At 39.2% G+C, this 17227-nt stretch overlaps 1 protein-coding gene across 1 annotated transcript; it reads right to left on the bottom strand.

The window, feature by feature from the left end:
- Window positions 1–672: 672 nt before the first annotated feature.
- Window positions 673–13001, bottom strand: eva1ab (eva-1 homolog A, regulator of programmed cell death b). The gene is made up of 5 exons (XM_082523435.1): window positions 12404–13001; window positions 5505–5566; window positions 4418–4607; window positions 3198–3554; window positions 673–2269 (listed from the first exon to the last, which is right to left on the bottom strand). Exons 3-5 carry the CDS (start codon window positions 4518–4520, stop codon window positions 2157–2159), a joined length of 573 nt encoding a protein of 190 aa, XP_082379561.1. The 5' UTR covers window positions 4521–4607; window positions 5505–5566; window positions 12404–13001; the 3' UTR covers window positions 673–2156.
- Window positions 13002–17227: the final 4226 nt, after the last annotated feature.

Raw genomic sequence — 17227 nt, 5'->3', positions numbered from 1 at the left:
TACTTGAGTTGGACCAACTTAATCGATTAATGTTGAATAAACTTATTTGCTGCAGTCAAGTCCAGAATAGAAAGCCATTTATTAAAGTGTAACTCTGTTCCATGATTATTTTAGGTTCATTTAAAGAGTTATTTTTTGGAGTGTTCAACAAAATATAGTCTGGTCAACATAAAACTTGTCATGGACATCTTTTGCCCTCCAATTTAATGGATTTATAAAATTCATATGGTTTTATAACTAGTAGTATAATAGTAGGTGGGCTGGAGCCTATCCCAGCTGTCAGAGGGCGAGAGCCAGGATACACCCTGGACAAGTCTATCACAAGTAACACCGTATGGCCTCTTGCACTCACATATGGGTAATTTAGAATCACCAACCACCCTTGCTAGATCGTATCATCTCAACAATAATAAATTTAACTAAAATTAATTTCATGCACTGTAGGAACATAAAAAATTTTTGTTCAAATTATTTTGTTCAAATTACAATTAGACTCTTTCCAGTCGTTAAAGGTGACTGTACACACCATTTCCCCGGACCACATGCCCTCGTTATGTTATTCTTATTGGCACGATTCAACAGTGTACATTCAAACTGTAACCCTCACCATCATGGATTCTGCCAACAAACTTAGTAGAGGTGTGTACCACGGACCCAAAACAGACCAAAAAAACCACTGAAATTAAAGTTTATTCACTTTTTCAACTCTTCAACACAGATTTAAATGGAGCATGAGCTGCTAATACATTGTGTGATATGCAGAAAGACCTGCAGCTGATTAGCTGCCATCCTAAGCCATTTCTGTCATAATTATTAGTACACAGTCATTAGGAGATTCAGAATTCTAGCAATATAAGCACCAGTATATCTCCATCTGTGCATCGAGTTATTATGCTGCTCTGTAGAGTGGAAGTTTTACATCTATCTCACCACATTTACACTTTTTCCCTTCTGTTGCCTTTAATTTTACAGTTTCCAGAACTCACAGTGGGATTATAGCAGGTTCACAAACAAATAAGAGTAGATGAGAAAAGTGCAAAAACTCTAAAATGTGGACCATATCTTGATACCAGTGTTTAAGACAGTAGTTCTCAGACTGTGGGTAGATGCCACTTGTGGGGCATTGAGTTACTGCATTAAAACGAAAAAAGGTATCATGGGGACCCTATAAAAAGGCTCTAAAGCAATACAATGAAAATCATGTGACTATAGTTACATGGATGACAATCACCCAATGTTAGTGGAGTAGGATTAAGTGGGGCGTGCCAGAAAAGGTTTGAGAACCACTGATTGAAAATTAATCCAAATGTTATGCAAATGTTTTTGCTTTTATTTGGCCTTAAAACAAAGTACTAAAGAGAATAGTATTGACAATAATTAAACAATAAGTTATTGTTTAAAATCTTTCATTAGATTCTGTTTAAATTCAGTCATCATTAAATTAAGTTGACAGAATAAATAAAAAACATTCCCATTAGTAAATTGGTAATCTAATGCACCGATAGAAAAGTGGCTGTTAAAAAGCTGATACTTTCCAGTACAGATGGTTGGATTGTGATCAGTTTAACAAGCCAAGATCCTTGCTTTGGTGACCCCGTGTGAATAAGAAAGCAGCTAAAAGCTTGCTTAATCTCATCATTTCATTTCAGACTGTACACTCACACACAGCTGTAGCCTCTGTTATGCCCCCTGTTTGCTATACTTCTCAAAGCACTTGTTAATAATAGAAAAGTTAGAAAATCCCAGCGACTTTATGGCAGCAGCTACATATCGCAGATTCTCTGAAATATCTGCTACGGCTGGCAGCAGTGGTGGTCATCTGTGCTCTTTGTGTCTCTACCAGTTGATGTTTCGGGGCATTCTTCTTCCAAAAATGTCATTGCTGTCTCTTGTTGGATGACTGAACTATCGCAGCTCATATGTTTTCATTAATTTACACAGTAGAGGGACTTCTCCAGGCATTTCTGTCAGTGACAGTTTCACAAGAGTCACATTGGCACAATACATCAGTCCAGTAAGCTGATGGCTATTCATGTCATATAGTATTTATTCACCTATATAGCTATTAGATCCGTTTCCATCCATCAGCTGTATGTTTGTTTCCTTCTTTTTTCAGTCTGTATCTCAGTCTGCGCATCTCTCTGTTTACTGTTGTTTCAATAATATCTGTTAAGACTTTGAGTGACTGTACTGATGTCTGGTTGTCCGTTCATCCAGATCTCTCGGAGGATCCTCTCCCGCTCTTCTAGCCTCTGGGCCCGGTCCAGCTCTGATGACACACACACACAGAATAAGTTTTATGGACACTGTCCATTCATGTTACTGTCAGATTTATTATTTATTTATTATTCTATTTGAAGATAGGAGCATGTGTGTGTGATTATGTCTGGCTGCCGTGCTCATAGAGACATAACCAGAGCGTCACACCAACACAGTGTGAGATTTCAGCAGTCTTATTCTAATTAATTCATTGCTGTGGACACTGTGCAACATGGGTGAACAAACAGTATATAAAAGATGGCTTCCAGGTCTGAAAGGGGAAACCAGACGTGCTTTAAACTTGCATTCTAATCCAGCAGGGGTGACCTTTGGTTGCAAAAGAAGGCTGTTGGTATTGAAGTCTATGAGAAAATGAGTCTTTTGTAGACTTTGGTAAACACTTTCCAGATGAGTGTTATGTCTGGGTTTCTGTTAGCTAGTTTGTGGACTATGTTATTGGGCTTCTAATCCACCAATAAGTTATAAACACCGAGTCTGCCTTTATGTGTCTACGTCCTATAGAAGCTTGTTTTCACCAATAAAATGAATAAATAAATCAAATTGCCATGCAGCTAGCTGAGAAAAATTTAGGAGTGCATGCCTGTCTGATGTTTGTGTTGCAGTAAAATGATGCATAATGAATCATAAATACAGAGGAGCATGTGTTAAAAGAAGCACAACACAATAACTTTATGTTAAGTCTGCTATTTGAGTAAATGTACTTTCAAAACTGCTTTTTATTAAAACATTTCACTGGACTACGATTCATATCTAAAGGATCGGATCATCTGAATCACAGCAATACTATGATGTCATATGATGTGTGGGGTATCAAATTAGGAGACCTTATTTTAAAGGAAACAGCTTGCTGGATGTGTGAATGATGTCTTAGTGTGTGGATGGTGACATTGGTGTGCGTCAGTGTCTGCCACAGATACCCTCAGCCGATGTGAACATGGTGGCGTGCATTAGGGATCTCTCAAAGCGTCTGCGTCTCCGGGCTGATGGATCAGTTGTGTCATCCCAGTCCTCAGACTCACTTTCCCCAGTGGGCCCAGTCTCTCCAGAGGGGACGACGGCAGTATTGTCTGGGTTACTGTCTGCGGGCTGATGGTGGTGACAGCTGTGATGCCGACGATGTTGGAGTCTGTTCCTTGGGCGATGGGGAAGATTGTTAGTGTTGCCATAGTGGCAGTCTGCTCGACAGTGTATTTGGAAGACGATGGCGCACAGTGTGACAAGAAGGCCAACGCACACGCCGCCAAGAAACACAAGCGCTGTCCTCTCGGGCTGGTCTGTAAGAGAGGCAGGATAAATTAACAAATAAATTAACTGCTGTTTCATCCTTCTCTCAGTCCCTCCCTGCACAGTCTTTAGTCTTTATGTACTACGTTTTCAGACATCCCTCACCTGTCTGTTGTCTTTACACTGTTTCCACCTTCTGACCTCCACACATCTGTCTTTGAGCCAGTGGGCCAACGTCGCCGATCCCTTTTCAGCTTTCAATGCCAGAAAAATGTTTGACATGTTTGTATCTGCTTTGTGTTTTCTAGATCAAATTAATTTTAGTGCATGGGCCCTAAAGCCCCTAGTTTGGTCTCTAGAAGATCAGACCAGTGAAACCTTTTCCTTCTTTTATATAGTGTAAAAATGCATGTATGTTCCCATGTAAAAAGAAAAAAGAAATCAATAATAGGTCTTGCTTTTTTCAAAATGAGTCAGTCTACTGTTATTACAAAGAAATATTACTGCCGTAAATCAAAGAACCATCTTGGTTCAGTGTAATGTAACAGAGCAGCAGTAATATTTTTGTCAGTTAGAAAGCTGTGAAACATGTGGCTCAGATTAAACTAACAATGCAGACAAACACTCTCATGAACTAATCCTTTCTTCATGATTTGATACACAATCCATCCTATGTGGGAAAATACAGTCAAAGTGTGATAAATGATTCCTTTTTTTCTGCAGTTTTCACATGTTCTGAAGGCAGATGTCAAACTTTTAACAGACCTGTTCTTGCTCTTTGTTTCATACCCCTAGTAGGTTTATGTGCTAATATTATGTGCTAAGTTAAAGAAATTAGCACATAATATTTGCTCATCACATCAATCCCACATAAAAGCTTCTTTTTTCTTTCTTTCAATTGGACCTACTGTACCTGCAATGAAGGTGTAAGCAGCCAGTATGTTGCTAAGCAATGCCATCTCCTGGGACACCACCTTCACTTCCATATTTGGGCTTCCTGTTGTTGGAGCGCTCATGTTGTGGTTACTATTTTTCCTGCAGAAGTCAGTTCAGCACCTCATGATAAGGAGGATTTTCCCTGAATTCTTAAACCTGTAAATACCCTAAAACATAAGAATGAGAAACAAATTAGAAAATGAATAGCGTAAGTAACTTCAATAAGTCATGTACTAAAGCTAAACTACATTCATGTGAAAAAGTTTGTTTTCTCAGGACTGCATGCAATCCTCAGAAGAAGAAAAAACAAGTATACCCTCACTACAGGAATTAAGAGGGAAAGTAGCAAATAGGTGTTGCTAATCAAATGCACATGATTGATCGTCAGAAAATGTGAGCACCGCTATAGTTTTGCCAGTTTGCTGGTTGAGAGCATTTAAATGAGTGCTAACACAATGCAACGATCTTCCCAAGTGTGGAGGTCCCAGCAAATTCACCGAAGGCCATGCAATGCTCAGTGAAACTGCAAAAAAAAGAGTTACAGCTCATACTTTGCTGGCCTCAGTTAACATGATATTACATTTTGTGACAATACAGTTAGAAAATGACTAAGCAAGGCAGCAGGGCTTAGGTTTGCCCCACCTGAACAAACCTCAAAACAAACAATGTTGTTTGGACAGAAGAGACCAAAGTTGGAGATGATGTACAATAGCATGCTTGGTGAAAACCAAACATGCATGTCAGGGCAAACAACGCATGTGTCAAGCACGGTGGTGGAGGAGTGATAATTAGCCCTAAATCCTGGCCACAAATGGATCATGAAATAGAACAATGGTACCAAGCAGAGCAGCAAATCTACCACGTTTCACACGTTCATGTGAGCCAGTTGTCCACATTAAAGTGAGTACAGGGGAAGGGTGGAAAATAAAGGTACCCCTGGTAACCCCTTTTCAGTTTATCAACAATCAAAACTGTGGCTTTATGGAGACAAGTCAAAGTGGTTAAACTGTCATTTAACAAATTAAAGTTAATCACAGAGGACTTTGAAAACACTGATGCCTTACCCATCAATCTGTACCTCCCTCCCAGTTTTCACCATCATTATCAACATGCCTGAGCTGTTTTCCTGCAGCATTTAAAAGGGGAAAAAAAAACAATAATTAGGCATCCATACCTCAGATAATATTTTGTTTTTGGCACAAAAAACACGCATGTATTCACACATTCTTTTGTGCACTTAAGTCAGTTTTGCAATATCTGTGCAGCACACAGACATGAACACACACGATTTAGTGCAGAGCTCATTCACTTGAGAGAGGGTGTTTGGAAGTAAAGGAAAGCCAGCGTGGAGATTTTCAAAACCAAGTATTTTTACACAAAACAGTTCATAGACGTGGACATTGTTTTAAACGTGAAGATTGAACATCAAGGATTTGATTCAGAATAATTTCTTACTTTGTCGACCACTAGGTGGCAACAAACAGCTGCGAGTGTTGCTGAAAGCTCAGGAGTTCAAGGCTTCCCATTAAGACTTTGCGAACCTGGCAACAGACTCAAGCACACATGCTGCCGTGCACCAGCTTATAACTGACAAAGCAACTTTAGTGCTGAAAAGCGCTCATTTCAAATGTGCTAAAGTTGCAATGCAGATGTGTGGAAAGAAAATAAAAGCATAAGAAGGTTGCAGTAATGTCTCAGGACTTAAACAGCTTGGCTGTAGCTCTGCATAGATGGATGTTTGGCTTTGAGCACACTGAATTGTAACTTAAATCACGTTAACTTTCAGCTTTAATGCTGTGCCTTTTAAAGCCTAAAAGAAGCACAGCCTAGAATCAAGCTCATGTTTTTGGCTTGCAGACAGTGCTATTCGTGCTTTTAGATTGTTTTAGTGTATCAGCCTGAACTACATCCTCCAGCTAAAATCTTTGCTGCTACCTAATATTGCAGCTCAGCCGAAGGGGACATTGTTAATGTTTAGTTCCTGTCATGCTGTCATGAGCATGAGTCTCTTCGCACAGACAGATGCGCTTCTTTTTACAGAGAAAATGATTTCTACATGAAAGGGCTTACAACAACGTTTGTTTTTGAGTAACCGATTTCTGGGAAGTTTATTTTCCCCCACATGTATTTTTTGTTTGCTTTGAAGAACAGTTCAGCCGGATGCATAGAATTACAGGCCAGAGCAAAAATAAATGTAGTGGTGGTGAATTGTTCCTTTAAATTGTCTACATTTACTCTACGGTTTATTACCGTCTCTTGTCAGTGAGCTGAAAACATGAAAGTGGTTTTTAACATGCGCACATTTGGCGCTGACCTGGAAATGTGCTTGTTTCAGAGAGACAGTCCATCAAGTCCGGGCTTCAGAGAATGTCATAAATTACCCACACTAACAAGAAGTGTAAGGGGGGTTTTATTTTTATTTTTATCTAGGCCACAGAATAGAGTGTATTATATACGGCCTTTGGTCTGGACATAAAGATCCAAACTTAGACTATCCGGGGCATTTCTTTAAGCTCAAGCATAAAGAGTATGACATGATGGTTGGTGTCATATACAGTAAGTGATGATTATTAAACACTGAAATGAGTAGCTAAATCTCAGGGGGAGAAATTATTAAGTTACAATAAAGCAATATTAATAGTAATTAATAGTAAGAAGAAATACAACAATAACTCTTTAGAATAACCAGCTTAAATTACAAATCATTGTGTTTGAACTAGTTTAGTTCTGTATTTAAATTTCATAGCCCCTGTGTTATCAGTGTTACTGAACTCAAAGCTCGAGTGGCTTTTGGTGTCATTTGGACAAAATAAAAAATTTGAATAAGCTTTCAGAATATTGTAATTCAAGTCTGAAATGGTCTGGACGTTTCTAAAATACTTTGCACAGTCTCGCCTGTTACAAAAGACTCACAGGTCTTTTCATATCAGAACAGATCATTTATGATTCAGTGTTGGAAATAAGATGCAGTGGGTTAAACAGAAGACCTTCAGAGCACAGTTTATATCTTGCGTGAAGCCAAAAATCAGCTCTGACATGTTCCTAGCACATATGGAGGACACATATGGAGGACGTGCATTGCTTAAAGCGTAGAAGTATGACTGCACGAGTGGGCTGTCTATTCCAGCAGTGTTTTTCTTTTCTTTTTTTTTCTGTATTTCTGCAGACTGCAGTTTTAATGGTTCACATGATTCTTATAATGTGTATGATGGAGTTTGAATGACTTTACTTGTACAGCACCAAGAATAAACCTGTCCCCATCAGCTAGGCCATCTAATAAAAGCTCCCTCTTCCTAAAGATAATCCTAGAGTGTAAGAAAACTGAATTTATACATTAACACCCGCAGCCCTGCAGACATTTACAGTCTTGTTAGAGATAAATGAAAACTTGTGTCCTAAGATATTCTTATTCTCTGTAGCTGCAAAAAATGATGACGATAATGATTAAGCAAAATTTCCAGAAATGACATATCAAATCTGAACAATGCTTAATGCTTACACAGAAAATGTGCAAAGCACCTCAGAAAGACTTTTCTTTTCTAGCATCTTCTTCAAATAAAATCTCGCTGTAAATAAACTTTATTTAATTTCATAAATGTGATTTCCCCACAGATTTAATACACGTTGTGTGTTCTCCATCAGATTACTTCACGAAGACTCTTTTCTTAATGCCAAACAACAGTAAAGATATCAGCCTATGAAAAGGCAGCGTTTATAAAAATGAACAATGACACTTTTAAACATGTAAATCTGAACTGTGTAGAAATACAAAGATGCCAAATACAGAATGTTGTGCTCTTGAGCTGCACAGCTGTAAAGACACGGCACTGAAATTTAAACTTGAACAGATGAAAAATGGATGAAGCTCTGAGAGAAGATCAAACTGGCCTAATTTCTCTGGATGTTTTCAGCTGTAAAAACGCTGAAGCGCAGTGCTCTTGACCTGTCGGGAGAAACTAAGAGGACACTAGAGAACAAATCTGCATTTTATCTGTCACGTTTCTGGAAATATGGGCCAAGCGAGAGTCATTTTTGTCCCCTCCTTACTTACTGTTAGGCATAAAAAACACACACCTCGCGCTTTTAATTATGTTAGAAAACAAACTGAAGAGTCGAAAAGCAACTTGTCATCACGGGACATACAGAAGCAAAGAATAAAAAAAACAAAAAAGGCAAATCGCATTTCATTAAAGTGCAACATAACACGAGCAAACACAACCTCCAAGCCCTTCTAAAGTCACTGACTGTCAGGGTCATTTTGTGATGTTGTGTGTAAATGCTGCAGGACGTGACTGCCCTTCTCTCGCCCACTCCCCTGCTTACTCTTTCTTTCTGTCTTTAAATATGACAGTATAGCTTCCTGTATGTTACAAAAAAAAATAGCATTATACCATCATTAATAATTTATAGTTATGGGTATTAATCACACCTTTTAAAAAAATGTAACACCTATCTACCTTCACAAACAAGCCGCGGGACAAAAAGCAGATGTTCATCAGTATTAGAGTTGAGTGGTGAATGAAAAGTCATGCAATAAATTCCTATCAGCCAGCTGATCGCCACAGTTATGTAATGACATTAGTATGAGACGGTTGGCCTGCTGCCAGCTCATTACAGTCAGTCACACTCTGTTCAGCAGTCTAGAAATAATAAGCTGTTTACTCTGATGACTCAACTACATGCGAAAGGCTTTTTCTCACTCTGTACTTCACAGTCGGTCGATCGCACTGCAAAACTAAGATTTGCGATGCTCTTCTTTGCTTTCTTCCTTAAAAGCACTTTTTTTCTGATTGTTTGTCCAATAAATATGAAGCCCGTAGGGAACCCGAAGTCCTGCAGAACCATTGGATCAGTGCTCTTGTGTGCATGTGAATGTGAAGTCGTAAAAAGGCGTGGCAGTCCTTTGGGCACTGTTCACAGATTTAGGCAGTGGCCGGTCTTTCAGTCAGGCTTTTTGCACTTGTGCGTGCCATCTTTCGTCTTTTCATCCCACTGAAGCAGATGTTTTTCTTTGAAGCTCTCCTGACCCAACTACATTTCAAGCATTTCAAGTGACCATGTCAATATTGGCGGCTTTATGAGCATGTTTGTAGCTAATATGTCTTTGTGGTGATGGTGTGGCCGCCCTGGTGAGTGTTTCTTCAAGGTTCACAGAGGAGGTATTTGGGGATTCAGCCATCTTCTGTATGGTGCACATGATCAGAGAAAGCCTAGTTTCTGGAGGAGTGTTGCTTAGGGCAAAACATCTCTGGTGGGAACTTTTTCTTTCCAAGAAATGCAGAATACTCAATGAACGCAGTGCACGTACAAGGCATGAAATTCCTTCTGCTGATGTGGAAGTGTTCATGTGAGGTTCATGTGCTCACCACACTTTTTGTTTACCTTGCAAGGTCTTTTTTCATACTTATTGAATTGTATGCTGATATGTTAGAGACATTCAACATTTCAGCCCTGGATATTTATCTTTTTGATGCTGATCGTTAGAATAAAGTGCCTACATGACCCCCACAGCATGCAGTGCAAGAGATAGGACACCAGTCCATCAGTTATTGGAGGCAGTTTTTGGCAATCGTGCGTGGAAACAGCAGTGTCATCAGCAAAGAGGCCTTTTTTGACCTTTTAACCTTTGTAGGTCAAACAGCTTCTTGTGGGCTTCACTGTGGAGGTAGGTGACCGCAGTAAAGTGGCCAAATGACCAGAAAAGAACATTCAAAATAGCTGAAATTTCAAAATAAAGATGTGGTTTGTATAGTCTTGCATACTCTGATGGGCATGTCGCAGTCACAGATCTTCTTCATGTTGTCACTGAAGGAGTTCGCTGGCTTTTCTCAAGGATCATGAAATATTGTATCTGCTCTCTATGTTGAATGCTCTGTGAAGCCGATGACGGTAATAGTAGAGTCCCTGTTTTTTGCTACTTCTCCTATGATTGCCAACCGTTTCCAAGCTTGTTCAGATTTAAATGCACACTGACCCTAAATATGAGACGTGGAGCTTCTTCAGCACCAGGTGAGCAAAGATTTACTCACCATACAGAGTATGAATATGCTATGACAGTTTTTGCAGTTCCCTCTGTCCTCCTTGTTCTTCCAGATTGTGATGATATTGGCATATTTCATGTCCTGGGACACAGCTCCCTCCTCCCAGACAGAGGAGTTAGTGGAGTTAGCCAAGGACTGGTCATCTGGCACACAAGAGCAATGGTTGGCCATCACTGCTTTTTAAACAGTACATGCCTGAGTTCTTGATCTCCTTTTAGATTACTGGATGTCCATGATGCTTTCACTGCTTTGACTGGGTTTCAGCTTTATCCCCTCAAATAGGTCGACTTTAACCTATTTGATGCCCACATCTGCTCCCACTGTATTCAGGAGCAGAACTCAGGCATTACCTACAAGGGCGGCTCTAATCGCTGTGTTTTGCCAACAAGAAATTTAAAACACATATTTAAACTTTAACTGAACTCATGAATTTGCTTGGAGGGGTTTTCACGAATGCTAAAAGTTTATATCTCATATGTTAGATTGGCTGGATTTGTTTTAAATTGGGTCTGCATAATCTAGGGTTATGGCTCAGAGAACGTGAAATTTTGCAATGATATGATTAAAGTTTGTGTGGTTTGTTATACTGTATGTATAAATGTACATTTTTAGCAAGAACCCCGGTTCGATCCCCGGTGGACACAGAACTCCCTCTGAGGTTGCGTCGGGAAAGGCATCTGGTGTAAGACTATCTAAACACGCAGAACTACTCGCTGAGGTGACCCCGTATGAATAAGGGAGCAGCTGAAAGTGGCTTTAATGCTAATTTTAAAATACAGAAAATTAAGAAATCAAAAGTCCATCGCTCTCTTTTCAAAACATGCAAAATCAATTACACATAAGTCTTTATTGAAATGCTTTGAAATTCCCATAGCTACAGTTTAGATCATCTCACATATTAAGTCACTTCTATTATTTTACTAATATTTTATTACTAGTCGTACTTTATGTGAACCATTTTTTATTTTCCTAAACATTTGAACATTTTTGCCCAAAGTATTGGATAACAGAGGTGAAGCCGGCAGAATAAAGTGTGCTTTTCTTCAGGTATTTTGTTGGGCAGTTATTCCCAGCTTTGTTCGGTGATGATGCTTCAGTTTGTAAGAATAGGTGTGGCAATCAATGGCTACCTATGGCTCAGTCATTTACTCTATGGGGATGCAAAGTTTCAGTGATCACATCTCTGTGTGTCACTGCAGTCCATACATGTGATACCTTTCCCAGATATTATCCAGAGTCAACAGGGTTATATTTTAAATCTTTTTAGTCCCATCACTGCAATGAAAGCAATAAAGGCATATATCAAGCTCCTTATATATTAATTTTTTTCGAGTGAAGTCTCCTAGACTCCAGCCCGAGGTGTAAAACATGTTGCGCCTTTGTTTTCATACACACTGATGCTCTTCTCTCTTTTCTTTTTTTGCATGTCTGGCCAAATTCTTATGTGGCACAATAGCTCTTTGTTTTCCTCCATGTGGTTGAGAAAACTATATAGTTCCTCCGACCCGTGGTGTAGTCCACCACGACACTAACAGAACATACAAAAGCTCTTCCTGCACAGGCTCAATCCTCCACATCATGCTCATCACACTTTAAGCATATTTCTTCCCCCGTGTGTGTGACTGCTGATACTAATCTAACGTGACACTGGCCTTTCCCTCTGCTGCTGCACCGGAGCGAGAGTGTGCACGCAGATTTAGAAAAAAAAACAAAAACGGAAACAAGACAGAAAATTAAAGAAAGGAAAAAAATTACTTGGCGGCACAAAGAGTAATTATATGGAGGGAAAAGTAATCGAGCAGTGAGAAAGACAGATTTGAGACTTCCTACAAAATCATAATAATTATAAGCAGATATAAAAACCAGCAGTGGTGTCACCATGAGCAGTTATCAGCACATGTAAATAAAATGTTTGTACTTACATGTTAATAATGTGAAGAGCCCATCTGCTCTCCTGTCCTCTCATTCCTCCTTTCCTCTTTACTCTGGTCTTCTCTTTTCTCCTCCTCTCGGTACTCCTCTACTCTGTGCTCGACTCTCTCCTCCCCTTTTTTCTCCTCTCCTATTATCTCCACTCTTCTCTTTGCCTTTCTCTCAAAGAATACCAAAAGAAGACTAACAGTACAATTATAAGTATAAATCTCCTCTGCCCTCCCACAGTTGTCAGACAGGCCCAAAAGCCTCCGTCTCCTCTTCTCTTTCTTATGTAGATACAAATTAAAAATGTCAGTCATTCTCCTTTCATGCCCTCAGTTCTTCTTTCTTTAATGCCGTAGCAGCAGGAGGAGAAGGTACACTGCTCCGACTGTTTTCCAGAGTGCAGCTTTCCTTTATTCCGTTTTAGTTTTCTTTTTAGAGCGAGACATAGGTCAGCTCCTCGGGGCAGAAATGTGACATGAGAGACCCCGACAGGTCTGCCGAATCTCTCTCCTCTCTCTCCCTTTCCCAAACGTCTGCATGCCCTCCTCTCTGACTCTGCTGCTTTTTCCTCTTTCGCTCAACAACGCACACACAGCAGGACACATGTGCAGTTGTAAATGAAGACTCGCTGCCTCTCCTCATTTGCGCTTGGTCTGTTTTTCATGTGGAGCGCTCAGCAGGAGGGAGGAGAGAGAAACACTGAGGAGAGGAGAAGAAGAGGGACAGTGGGGCAGGAAACCAAGCAGAATACAATATTTCATGTGCAGTGTTGAAAAAAAGTGCTATAATTTAGACGCATCACATGAAATTTCAGAAAATCACATCACGCCTGCACCCTGTAAAGCTAAGCTTTTTTTAAATGTGTAAATATATATATATATATATATTTGTATATATAGTCACTAATCAGTAAAAGAGGCATGAGATAAAATTCAAAACTGAGCAGCACAGTGTTTCACATGCGCAGAGATGACAGTGAGTGGCTGTGACAGATGAGGATTTCAGTCACCTGTGAAGTCACCTTCTCACTGCATGGGCACACTTTGGATATTATTATTATTATTATTATTATTATTATTATTATTATTATTATTATTATTATTATTATTATTATTATTATTATTATTATTTATTTATACTGCAGTCGGACCATGTGCCCTTACAGTAATACTTATAGCTGATATTTTAGCACCAAATCAACACTTTTCTAAAAGATCAAAAACAACTTTATATCAGATTAACACTGATGAAAATTTCATTAGCTACCCCATCAGCTTGGCAGGTTATTTTTGTGCTGATGTTACGCAAGGGGAAAAGTTTGAAAAACCCTCGAGGGCTGTGGTTGGGGAGGGTGACTGAGTTAAACAAGGTACTAAGCACTCAACAGGTATGTAGGGAAATAAAAACATGCAGTGGTATCGTTGGTAAACCTTTGCTCTTAGTTAAAGTTACTGTTACTGCTATTAGTCATGTTAACTCTGGACAAAGATGCTGGCTTTTCACTTCTTCAGAAAGGTGCCAGACTTCCTAACGTGCAGCAAAACAATTCTGAGTGTAAACAATAAAACTCAAACTTGTTCAGGCAGCCAGCTGTAGTGCGCTGCTGCACACTCATATGACACTCATCTCACTGCAACACTAGTCTTACACACCCATTAAATCACTGAGGTATATTTAAGCTGTCAGTATTTTGCTCATTCTTTTGCTGCGTGTCTGTGCAGACATGGTTTAAGCCTTTCACCCAGACAGGCTCTCCAAGATGTGTACTTTAACCTGAACCATGACCTCCTCATCCTAAACCTCATGCTACATAGTTTTATTGCCTAAAATCGACCAGAGAAACCTGAAAAGGTCCAGAAGTCAAACTTCTACCACTGCCTGCAAAAGGTCAGAAGGTCATGACTATATCATTGATAAATAACAGGCAGTTGATGCTTACAGATAATGACATCATCACTAAAAGCCAATCCAGTGGTCCACCTAATGCTGACCATATACCGTATATAAAAGATATGTGAGTGGAGCTACACCTTGGTTCTTTTTAAAAGCCAGCAGGGGGCGAATTGAAAGTCTACTCTTTGTAAATTATGGTCTCAGCTGGAGACCAAAAGCAGGATGTGACAGGTCAGATATGCAGACATGAAAAAGAGCCCAGAAGTTTTAGAGTATTTCTCACAACTAGTTTAATTAATACACATGTGTCTGTGGGAAAACAGGTGCTTCCACAGGGAAGTCTTAAAGTACTGTCATGTTGTTGTTTGGATCCTTGTTTTCTGTTTTATTTCTGTTCTTCTTTTAATATTATTTAGAAGTATTCTCCCCAGTGTTTCTGTCATCCATCCCCTCGCACTATTAAATACATGTTTTCTTTTGTTTATGAGGTGTTGATAACAACCAATTAACAGTTTGCTTTTCATTCAAATTATCTGCATGTGCTGCATTTAGGAATTCTGTGTTTTTCGGTTTTCGTTAGGTGAACCACACCCTTGTGACATTTGGTTTCAAAAAACTAAAGCGGATACCACAAAAAAGTTTAAGTCTTCACAAACAGGACTTTGCGAAACACTGGGTGATCCTTTTTATACTTTTATATGCAGTCTGTGATGCTGTTAATAAGCTAATATTTCATGGTGGAAATATCAGAATTGCTCCTGTTGTATTTTGATCCCTGGGCCTGAATATTGGTCAAAATAAGATAAAAACGGAAGAAATGTTAATGCATCAGCAAAACCTGTTACAAATCTGAAGATCAACCCAGTGCTGCAATATACAATCCAACAGTCCAAAATGCTGTTGATCCCCTGGAATCCACAAAAGTTTGACGTGAAAAAGTTTCATGGCATTTCGGTCTGAAGCGAAGATATGGAACGCCTGGTAGCACCTACATGGCTACAAGTAACTGACAACTAAAATTCATTTTATTTGGTCTGTTTGTCTCTTCATGTTTGTTTTACATCATCAGGAGCTGCATGAATAAATGATGTGCATGCACAGAATGCATGCCTACAGCTTTTCTCCATACATAAGCTGGTTTTCATAAAGAAAGAGTGTGCACTGAGGGTGAGTGTGTCTACCTCAGGCCTACTACTGACCATGCATAACCCTTTTTTTTTAGATACAACACAACATCCCGTTTCATAGAGCTTGAGCTTATATTTGTAGTCTATTGCATGTATGTTTTGCATTCATGCGCACACTCACCTGTATTATTAGGTGTGATTTACCATTTACGAACTTATTTCTCAGTGATACAAACAGATGTTACAGTGGATTATGCTTTTTTTTGTCTTTTAGTCCAAGTGCTGACTGTTACAGGCCTTAGCTCTGCACTTACACATGTGATAGGCTCAGTTTCACTTCTGTGGTTTCACATCTAAAACAAAAAAAAATCTAATTTCTATTTCTCCACTTCTGTCAGGAATATCTGTTTCAGATTTGACACAACCGTGTTGTCGAAAATTTGCTGGATCTTTCCGTTGCTCTTTGTAAAACTGCGATCACGTTTTCCGTTCTACGCCCACACGTGCACAAGTTATTAAATCAGCATCTTCACATTTCTGTAATTCTTTAATGGCTTGTTTAACACTTAATATCACACAAAAGCCTTGTGTTACTGGTTGTGTTCAGGTCTGCACAATCTGAAATCTCAGCACATTTACATGCAAACTCCCCTCTCTTGCACAATTACTGGAGAGAAATAAATAAAATGAATCCACGCATCTTTTTTTCCTTGCCACATGTGAAGGTTATTTATAGCGCTGATATAGCAGAATTAAGGTTAATAGATATTAAATAAACCAAGCATCGCCTTATGTTTGCAATTTTAATGTCTAAACATTGTTCTTTTTGCAGAATACACAACACACAGACCACTTTAAATCCATAATGCATGTATTTCTGCACTTCCTGCTCAGGGTGCTGAAATATTAACTCTCTTAAAGCCGTGGAGTGTTTTCTGTCAGGAATTATTGTCAACCCTCTTTGAAATAGCGAGGGACGGGAGCTGTGAGTTTCAGGTGCTGAGGGGGGATGTTGGGTCTGCGCCACACTGGGGTTTTTGCTCCACTGGTGCTTCACTTCATTATTTAAGAAGCTTCAGGGGTGAAATTTCAGGTCAGTGTAGGCAATCTCATCTCAGCACATCAGCAAAATGAAACACCATCAACTTCATCATAGATGGGAGTAATTCATATTTACTGATCAATATAAACACAAGTTGGCCAAGCTAAAGATGTCCCAAGATTCGCGTGTGCTGGCTTTGGTTAACCTGGACATATTCAGCGGTCTTTTGGCTCTTAACCTTAAACCCCAAATGGGCCACAAATCTGTACTTTCAGCTTTACAAATGACTAAACAATTTCATAAAACAGCTGGGTACCTTAGCTTTAGTGGGAACTATTTTCAGATGTGCACTAACACACATTTGAGCAGTTTGTAAGTTATTGGAACAGATTAACATCTCACCGAGTGCTGCACTGATGTGTTTAAAGGCATTTGTGGAAACAGTTTCATCGTTTCCCACTACAGAAAAAATAACCTGCCGTGAAGTAAAGTTTGCTTATCGTTTTTTATGCGTTTCTGTGGGTGTGCCACTGATTTTGGGCCCACTGTGATGGAAAAATGACAACTTTTGCGAGGCTTGTTGTTCCAATTTTGGTAATGATTGAAAAAAATAATAATAACAATCACGACCTTAATTCAGTTCAACATCAGTTCATCGACAGCGTTTAGGTGAGTCCTCAATTTATTTATTTATTTTATTTTTAGCTAGGCGTCATGTTCTGATGAACATGATCAGAAATCAACACAATAGCAAAAAGCTGATT

This window comes from Aulonocara stuartgranti (assembly GCF_965226115.1).
Source record: "Aulonocara stuartgranti genome assembly, chromosome: 1".
Lineage (NCBI taxonomy): Eukaryota > Metazoa > Chordata > Actinopteri > Cichliformes > Cichlidae > Aulonocara > Aulonocara stuartgranti.
Note: the sequence above shows the minus strand (reverse complement) of the source record. Positions and strands in the feature narration are given on the sequence as shown.